General features: G+C 43.1%; 1 protein-coding gene across 2 annotated transcripts in view; it reads right to left on the bottom strand.

Annotated features, from left to right (window-relative positions):
- The window catches only part of RAB6B (RAB6B, member RAS oncogene family), a 159,137-nt gene extending 149,586 nt beyond the window's left edge, over positions 1-9,551 (bottom strand). For both annotated transcript variants that reach the window (XM_044666702.1, XM_044666703.1), the window contains exon 1: positions 9,482-9,551. In XM_044666702.1, coding sequence (XP_044522637.1) covers positions 9,482-9,551 — 70 coding nt within the window. The remainder of the gene's footprint in view (positions 1-9,481) is intronic.
- Between the last annotated feature and the right edge of the window lie 781 nt (positions 9,552-10,332).

Below are 10,332 nucleotides of genomic sequence, written 5' to 3'. Positions count from 1 at the left end.
AAGGAAGGAAGGAAGGAAGGAAAGAAAGAAAAAAAAGAAGAAAGAAATCAGATCTTGGGGGCAGCTGGGTAGCTCAGTGGATTGAGAGCCAAGCCTAGAGAGGAAAGGTCCTAGGTTCAAATCTAGCCTCAGACACTTCCCAGCTGTATGACCCTGGGCAAGTCACTTGACCCCCATTGCCTAACCCTTACCACTCTTCTGCCTTAGAAACAAGACACAGTATTGACTCTAAGACGGAAGATAAGGGTTTAAAAAAAAATAAGAAATCAGATCCTGAGTAAAACCCTGGCTCTATTAGCAACAAACTATAAGACATGAACTGACTTAATATAACTGAAGAAAAACTTACAGCAGTTATGTGACATATTTAACTATACACATAAATGTAATTTTGCTGCACAGTAATTTGGTTTAAATGGTAAGCAATTCATGTAAATAGACACCATATGACTATAATTAGTTTTACTTTTACACAGACAAACCACATTTTTAAAGTTTTTCTCTTCTTGCTTTGTCTGTTCTCTAGTATCAGTTATCTCGATTTCCCCTAATACCAAGTACAATTTAATTTTCATAATGCACAAATTAAAATGCAAGATTCTTTTTGACTTTGCAAAAGTCTCTGTTCTCTGTGCACTTCCCTCTTCACTCCCTGCAACCCTCCACTGCTTCCCTCTTTCCAAAAGCTTCAGGACCACCCAGCTACAGCTTGGAAACAGCTGGAGATGAAGAATCTCCCAGCAAGAAGCCCCCAGCAACCAAAACTAAGCAAGCCTCATTCTCCTGGCTCCCTTAGGAAATGGGGCTGAAACTGTAGAGAGCTCCCTAGACACTCTAAACTAGGAAGGGGTTGTGGCATAATGGAAAGAACACTGCCTGGAGTCAGAGGACTTTGGTTCAAATCCTACCTTTGAGGCTTATTCCAATAGGATTAATTCTTTAAGGAGAATTTATGGGATGCTGGGGACAAGAATTACATAGAATGAGGTGAGATTCATCGAAATACATGTCAGGGACTGCGGGGTGGCTCAATGGATAGATGGCCAGGACTAGAGATAGGACATCCTGGGTTCAAATATAACCTCAGACTCTTCCTGGCTGTGTGACCTTGGGCAAATCACTTGACCCCAACTGCCTAGCCTTGTTGCTCTTCTGTCTTGCAACCGATACTGTGTCCATTCTAAGACAGAAGGGGAGGGTTTATAAAAAAAAGAAGAAGAAATATTTGTCAATTAAAGCGTTCCTCTTCATTCCCAGTTCCTGACTTGAAAAGTTCACAAGTGTGAGGGCCTCACCTTTGGAGATGACCAGCTCTTCTCTTCCACCAAGGACTGAATACAAGAGGCATAAATATAGACGGAGCATGAATTTGAGTGTTCCTAGCAGAACTTCCCAATCATGGAGGAAGCCAAAGTATAGTGTAATGGGTTCTCAAGGGAAGGACTTTCCGTTTCTGGAAGCCCTTAAAAGTCACCATCTATAGGCAGAAATGAATTCATTTCTTCCTGTTCTGGGATTCTGTAAGCTAATCAGTATGGTTTAGGTGTAGCCATTCCTTAAGGCTCAGGGACTGAGTGACCTCTCAGGGCCAAAGAGAAGCCTATGCTTCTATCCTTCAACACTATCTTATCATATATAGTGCCTTTCCCTTACACATCTTTCCATTTGTCCTTAAATATACTCTCCTTATGTTTCCATGGAACAAAATGACAAAGGAATAAAATCTTTTCCCCTGTTTTATGGAGAGAGAAGCTAAGGCAGCAAGAAAAAAAAATCTGGAACTTTCAAATCAAATGGGCACTGAGTAGGATGAATACTAAAGTGGTTGGCCTTTAAAAAATGTCTTCAAATGGAAAAAATGTGTCTCAATACAAAAAATTAGCAGATAGGAAAAAAGAGGTTATTTTTGTCCCCAGATTGGTCTCCTTTAATTTGTTGCCATCTCATCAATCAGTCAATATTGATTAGATACCTACTGTGTGCCAAATAGCATGTGAGGTGCTGGGGATGTAAATACAGAGATAAAATATTACTGGACCTCTGGGAGCTTATATTTTATTAGGGGAAACACTATATATACACATTAATTAGCTACAAAAGAGATGCATAAAGTAATTTGAAAGAGGGCCAGCAGAACACTGGGCTTGGAATCAGAAAGACTCATCACCATGAGTCCAAATGCAGTTTCAGACATTTACTAACTAGGTGACCCTGGGTGAGTCACTTAACCCTGTCCCTCCTGTATAATGGCAAACCACTCCAATATCTTTTCCAAGAAAACCCTAAATGGGGTCACAAAGAGTTGGATCAGACTGAAATACTCAACAACAAATTTGGAAGAGAGAGGCACTTACATCTGAGGAATCAGAAAAAGACTTATCCATGTAGGAGAGAATATCTGATATTTGAAGCAAACTGGGAATTCTGAGAGAAGTATATAATAATAGTAATTCCCATACAGACAGGATTAGATGCTAAATGCTAAATATTCTCCAAAATCAAATCAGTACATTCACTATGTTTAAGAACCTCAAAAAAGTTTATGACTGACCTCAAAGGGCATACTGTTTAGTAAGGGAGCCTAGAAAAAAAACAACAGGAGAAACAATAGGAGAAAAGACAAACCAAACCTCTGAGGAAGTAGATGTAAGGATGCCATACAATATTTATTAACAAATGACAATAATTGCTAGATGATGAAATCCTTGAAGGCAGGGTCCTATAGTATTTGTGTTTGCTTAACACACTTCATTGCATATAGGAAGTAGATATTTAATAAATATTTATTGAATGAATAGTTTGATGTTAACTCATACAAAAACAATGGCTAATACAATTATCTTTTGGAGGTGGACACTATGTGAATGGCTAATCTGATCTCTCCCATGAAAAGAATTCATCTTCAGACACTTCCCAGCTGTGTGATCCTGGGCAAGTCACTTGACCCCCATTGCCCACCCTTACCACTCTTCCACCTAGGAGCCAATACACAGAAGTTAAGGGTTTAAAAAAAAAGAGAATTCATTATGTTAATCCCTTAGTCCTTGAGAGCAGATTTCCTTTAGGAATGCATCATGCCATTGGCAGATAATCTGCATGGCTCTCTCCAGTCTCGGCCTCTGTATCTGTCTAGACCTCTCCCGTAATGCACCAATCAAGTTATCATTACCATTCTGAGTCCTAGGGCAAATAGAATGAGGTCTTCCTTCATGCTGCCATTTTGGTCTCACCTCTTTGGGACTTCTAGCCAGGGATATTTTGAATGTATAGGGAGTAGAATGAGTCATTAGCTATTCCTTCTTCCCCTCTGAATCTGATCACTCTGCCCATCAATGAAGAAAGAACTCCTTGGGAGTCCTCACTGTCTCTTCTTTTCTATGGTCTACTTATCTTTTAACCCACTACAAACAAAGAAGACCTGTTGGCATCTTGTTTGTCTATAAGGTTTGCATTCTGTCTCCCCATTAGATTGGGTAGCTAGGTGGCTCAGTGGATAGAGTGTCAGGCCTAGGGTCAGGAAGACTCATCTTCCTGAGTTCAAATTTGGCCTTACTAGCTATGTGACTCTAGACAAGTCCCTTAACCCTGTTTGCCTCAGTTTCCTCATTGGTAAAATGAATTGGAAAAAGAAATGGCAAACCACTCCAGTATCTTTGCCAAGAAAATCCCAAACTGAAACAACCAAACCACAACAACTCCCATTAGACTGTGTCTTGGGAATGATGATTGATTGATTGATAGATTGATTTTTTAAAAGCCCTTGCCTTCTATTTTAGAATCAATATTAATTATTGGTTCCCAGGGAGAAAAGCAGGAAGGGCTGGATAGCTGGGTTTAAGTGACTTGTCCAGGGTCACACAGCTAGGAAGTGTCTGAGACTATTTTTGAACCCTGGACCTCCCATCTCCAGGCCTGGCTCTCTATCCACTGAGCCACCTAGCTACTCCATGGTGATTGATTTCTGCTCTTCCTTGACTTGCCAGTGCTTAGTCAGAACCTGGCACATAGTAGATGCTTAATAAATGCTTGCTGACTGACTGACCCTACAACCACTACTAAGCACTCTATGAATAACTCAATACATCTAATTAAGTTGGTCACTCAGGGCCAGATTGTACAACTGGATTATCTACTTCCTTGATTACTCCTCTTCCTCTCATTTACTCAGGTTCAAAACTTAAACCTTCTAAAAAAAGTTTAAAAGAAATGGGCAAAATAGAGAATTCTGTGACCTGTGGATTTCTGGACCCCTCCATTAGTACCAATCAGGAACATCAATTCAATTCAACAAACATGTATTGATCTCCTATTGTAAATAAGGTAAAATGCATAAATGAGACCTATCTATGATAAGTGGAATGATTCCTTATTTCCAGGAAAGCAAGAGATAATATCCCAACCCCCAAAAAAGTCAAGGTCAGAGTTTGCACAATAAATATCTTCCTCAGTAAGTGGTGAATAAATATTTTTTTCTGTCTATGGACTCCTATTTCCTGTTGTGGGCATGGTTATTTTGGAGTTTATGGTATCATGGGTTTAGAGCAAGAAGGGAACTGAGAGATCAAGTCCACTCCTGCTTATTTTATAGACAAGGAAACTGAGGTCCCAAGAGATTAAAAGGAGGGGAAGAGAAGGAGGAAGGAAAAAAAGCATTCATTAAGTACCTACCTTGTGCCAGGCACTGTGCTAAGCACTTTATAAATACTTCATTTGATCCTAGCAACAACCCTGGGAGGTAGAAAGGTAAATTATAATGGGGATTATTATCCTCATTTTCTATATGTGGAAACTGACACAGAGATTAAGGGACTTGCTTGGTCACACAGCTAGGAAGTGTTTGAGGTCATATTTGAAGTCAAGTTTTCCTAACTCCAGGGCTATTGATCTATCCTTAACCATCTAGCTTTCTTGCTCAAATTATTGTAAGGTATCAGTTATAGAGTGGGGATTCAAGCCCGAGTACTCCTAAAACTGACTGTTAAAAACACAGCCCTTTTCCTAATCTATTCCAGGCTTCTTCTAATATACATACATACATATATACATACATACATATATACATACATACATATATACATATATATGATGGTTATTAAACACTATTATCTACATCCATGATCTTTATTATGGAGAATTAGAATATGAATAAAATAGAAAAACTGTAAGAGTTCTTAGAAATTCCTCCTGACTTAAAAAAAATGGTATCTCATATCTGGAATGCTCACCCTCTTCACCTTGAATTCAGGGAATTCCTGCATCCTTCCAAGCACTACTAAGGTGCTTCCCCCTACATGAGGCCTTCCTGGTGTTTGTAATTGTTTTTCTCTTGAAATTATTTTTGTAATACTGAATATTCTTTGCATTTACTTCTCTATCATCTATATATCTGTTTGTCTGTTTATCTTATCTACCTGTCTCTACCTGCCTGTTTTTCTATCTTTCCATCTATTGATCTATCCATTTAATAATCCATATAAGTTATCTCTATCTGTCTTTCTATTAATCTATCCATCTATCTGTTTATCGCTTTCTATCATCTATCTTTTTATCTATCTATATAGCTATCTTTCTACCCATCTACCTATCTATCAATCTATCCATCTATCTGTTTATCTCTTTCTATCATCTATCTTTTTATCTATATCTATATCTATCTATCTATCTATCTATCTATCTATCTATCTATCTATCTATCTATCTATCTATCTATCTATCTTTCTACCTATCTATCCATCTCTTTCTGTCATCTATCTTTTTATCTATCTATACCTTTCTATCTTTTGACCCATCTATCCCTATCAAACTATTTGTCTATCTGTCTATCCATCCATCTATCTATCTGTCCTATCCTCCAGTAGAATATAAGTCCTTTGTGCTGGATTCTATGTCAGTGTTCTTTTTACCCTAATACCTAGCATAATATCTTGCACATAGCAGGCACTTAATAGCTTACTCTGAATTCAACTGAATCATCGAAATGAACCTCTTCATTTACACAAATGAGGATATTAAGGTTCAGAGAGCCTGGGTGACTCACCCAAGGTCATACAACTATTTAATAGCAGAAATAGAACTAGGCTCCAGGTCCCTGGGATCTCAGTTCAGTGCTTTCACCATTATCCCAGTGTACATTTCTTTGTTTACATTTCTGAGAAGTCTTTAATGTTCTGTCCTCTTCATTCCCCATTTCTCAGCCAAGTAATTAACATGTAAAAGGGCTATGGGAACTATTTAAAGGCACCCCATTATTGAAGGAGGGCTTTTGAAATGCAAATAATTACCTTCTAATTTTTCTATTTGCTCACTTTGTTGATTTTCTTAAAACCTGGTGGGCATACCTAGTCGGGGGGAGTGGGTTATGCCCTACACACAGAATTCTTTTAAAATGTTATTATCTGTAAAATAGTTTTCTTAATTGAAAGTTATCTCTTCATTCATCTTTTTTTCCTACCTCTGTTTTCTCTTAATTTCTCTTTATCTTTAGTCTTCCATCTCTTACTTATGGATTTCCTTATCTTCTCTGCCTCTCTTGGTCTCTGTCCTCTTCCTAAATCAAGGTCATCTAAAGGCCCCAGGACTTGGTATCAGCTAGAGAGCCACTGGAGTGGGAATTGGGAAATCTGGACTCTCATCCAGGCTGTTAACTTGACCTTGTGACCTGAGCCAATTCACCTTTATGGGCTTAAATTTCTTAACCTGCAAAATAGGGGAGTCATTTGAGTCTGAATGAAGATTCTTTGACGTCCCTTGCCCAGGCTAACACTGTAAACTCTTCAATACTCAATGATATAAGTAGTTTACAAAGCTTTCTCCCACACTGGATTGCTGAAATGAGAAGGAGAGTTTTTTTTTTCCAAACTCAGACTAAGATACCTTTCCCCTTAGGATATTTCTTGTGCCATGCTGCAATATATGGCCAACAGGACTAGAAGGAACCTCAGAGGTTCCTTAGTCTAATCCCTACACTTTATAGATAAGGAAACGGAGATCCAGGAAGGGTGACTTGCCCAAGGTCATAAAGGTAAAAGGACTAGGATTTGAATCTACAGTCTTTGACCTCAAATACAGCATTCTTCCCCTAACAACACATAGCCTCCCTTATGCAATGTCTAATTCAGATGGAAACTCCCCTTCCTCAGACAGCCTAGACCAGGGATCCTAGATGAATAGAGCAGATCCCAAGCTGGAGAGAATTTACTTCCAGTGAGAGAATAAGAAAGCCCAACTCAGTGAAAATGCTGTCTGGGGGAAGATGAAAAATTCCACTCCTGAGCTCCTATCCCTCAGGCAGATGAGTTCTCCCTTAGAAATGTCAACTTGGGCCCAATGAAAAAAACACCCAAGTCTTGCTCCTGATGCCATTTGAATGGAGTTTCAGTTCCCAGACTGTGCTCAGAGTTTTAAATGCATCCAGGAGCCTGGGTGGATAGCTGTCTCTCAGCCCCAAGGCCGCAGACCGCCACACCCACTCTGTGAGCTGTCAATGGGCTCTGTCCCTTATACGGGCACAAGATATCAAACACATCACTGAAGAAGAGGATTGGCTCCATCCATGCTGATAGGACTGATGCTAGGGATAAAATGAGGACTTTGGGTAGAAGCTGGGGGTGAGACACACCTTTCACATAGTTCATTGATGCTCTGAGCTGAAAGAGGACCTCTAGCCTAATCTTGGCCAGGCTTCTTCTGGCCTGTTCCATGGAAATGCAGATATATCCTGGGATCCAGTTCCCAAACGCTGCTTCCTTTCTCAGATGACAGTACCAAATCACAAACCAAACCAAACACTCATCCTTCCTGTGGCTTCCCTCAAAAAGAGTCATGGAAAATCAGAGCTGGAAGGAAGCCTAAGAGATCTCCTAGCTTAACCCTTGACATTTACAGATGAGGAAACAGAGGCCCAGAAAGGTTGTTCCCCAAGGTCACATAGCTAGTAGGTCCAGGACTAAAGCCCAAGAGCCCTTAAATTTCAGGGCAGTGCTCTTTCTATACTTTCTCTCTCTCTCTCTCTCTCTCTCTCTCTCTCTCTCTCTCTCACACACACACACACACACACACACACACTATCTCTTGCTCCCTTTCTCCAGCCTGTGACTACTGAAACTGCCCTTGTCATCCTGCAACAGAAAACTGGCTTTTACAGGCCAAGAGCCCAATAGAGGGGCAGCCCCTCCTGTGGCAGAGCAGGCAAGAGCAGCAGTAGATTTAGCTGGTCATCTCTAGTCAGATCTGGGGAACTGGCTGTTTCCTTCTCCTTCTCCTTCTTCATCTCCATCTCACTCTCCCTCCCTGCACCCTCCCCTGGAGATGTTTTCTTCTCTGTTATTTATGATGAGAGGTGGCAGGGAGGAATGACACGCTTACACACTTGGTGGAAGGACCAGGGTGTGTCTCCTCTCCTTTCTTTGCAGAGCCAAAGCAGCACAAATCTCTTGGGAGCAGGCTGACTCTCCCCACCTGATGTCCCCTTCCCCCCCAAAAAAATCCTCTCTTCTTCCAGACTTCCTCAGGGCACCTCTAGTGAAAGGCCTGAGAGGTAAGAAACAATAAATCTCCTTATCATCTGGGGACATCTCCCCACCTTGAACCTTCAGCAAAGAAACACAAGGCTAGAAGAGATGGCCAATACTAGAACCTTCTATGTCCAGTTTGAGATGAGAGGCAAGAGATTAATGTTGAAGCTACTTCCTCAAACCCCAAGCTTTCCAGTCTTCCTGGAGGGCAGAATGATTAGCAAGTTTCTTTCCCGGAAACCAATTTTGACTGGGGGGAGGGAGGAAGTGGGGGGCATGGGGGTTAACATTCTTTTCCTTCTGATTTTTACCGCTTTCCTCCGTGCCTCGAAGCAGCCAAAATAGCCACGCTTGAGATCCTGTGGGTGCTTGACCATAAGAGCTAGCGGTGGTCAGTTGCACACTCTCCACCTTCCCACGTCGGGGCACACCACCAACCATTTCAGTCTCTGTCACGCCACCCTTCCCCATCTCCACCCTTCCCCAATCCCAAAAGCAATCAGGCTGCACCCTGACCTCAAGCCCGAGGGTTGGAATAAAAAGCAAACCGGCTGCCCCAAGCCCACTCCCTCCCCAGCCCGGAGCTGAGCCCATTCCAGAGTGCAGCACGAGCTGCCGCACTATGCAAAAAGATCAGCAGATCTGGGGTCCATTTCCAGTTGCCAGTCTGAGTCAGTCGCCCGACTGAAGCTATCTCCCACTACCTCCCTGCCCTTCCTCCGTCTACCCCTACCTCCATGACCACCCTCGTGCCCAGGGGCCACTCTTTGCTTTTGATTTCCTTTGTGTGTGGGAGGAGGGGGGCCAGGGTAAGGTGCAGGGTGGGGGCGGGGGTGGGGGGAGCCCAAGGATGAAGGGAAGGTGTGCACTACAACTGCAGGGAGGTTGAGGGATGGAAGGGAGTGGGAGAGAATGCAAAGTGGCACCAGACTTAGCTTCCAACCCTGGCAAATAAACCAGGTACTCACCGCTTTGCTCCCCCAGGAAGACCAGTTTGAATTTTCTCAATGGGTTCCCAAAATCTCCTCCTGCGGACATGGTGTTGGCTCTGGGGTGTGGGGAGAGGAGGAGAAGGAACAGGAGCGAGAAGAGGAAGGAGAGGAGACGGAGCCAAAGAAGGAGAAGGAGTAGAGAAGGGAGGACTGTGAAGAAGAGAAGGAGAAGGAGGAGGAGAAGGAGGAGGATGAAGAGGAGGCGAGGCAGGCTACGATCTGGAAGGGGGAAGGGCTGGCTGCAAGCTTTCCTGGCTCTGCAGCTTCCCCCTGGTCCCCTGACTCGGGCTGCGTTTTGGAAGGAGGAGGAGAAGGAGGAGGAGGTAGTAGCTGCGAAGGAAGGGGTGGAGGAGAATGCGGAGGACGATTCAGGATGCCGCCCGCGCGGGCTGCAGAGCTGGAAGGGAGGGCGCGAGGTTTTGGAGCGCCGACGGTCAGAGCGGAGGGATGGGGATGCTGAGGCGGTGTGATCTCGACGAGCCGGGGGCTGGAGCTTCTCCCCTCCCCACTTCCAGCGCCTGCGCCCTGTCGGCTCTCTCCCATCCTCTCTGATGTCATGCAGGACCGACAAGCCAATGCAGTGCTGCAGGGAGGCTTTGCCGAACGCTTCTGAAAGGAGCACAGGATGGCTGGGGTCACTGTCTCACCAGTCGCCACTAATGCCGCCCCTGCTGCTAGAAGAGGCAACACTCCTTGGACGACGGTGCGAGCAGCCTCCCCTGATCCTTAACCCGCTTACTGCCTCGCTTCCACCCTCCCTTCTTTGAACCCAGGAAAGGATAACAGAGTAGGGTAGAGATTTTTATTTCCGACAATGTCAAGTTAAA

This window comes from Gracilinanus agilis, chromosome 3, assembly GCF_016433145.1.
Source record: "Gracilinanus agilis isolate LMUSP501 chromosome 3, AgileGrace, whole genome shotgun sequence".
Taxonomy (NCBI): Eukaryota; Metazoa; Chordata; class Mammalia; order Didelphimorphia; family Didelphidae; genus Gracilinanus; species Gracilinanus agilis.
This window is presented reverse-complemented; position numbering and strand designations above follow the sequence as displayed.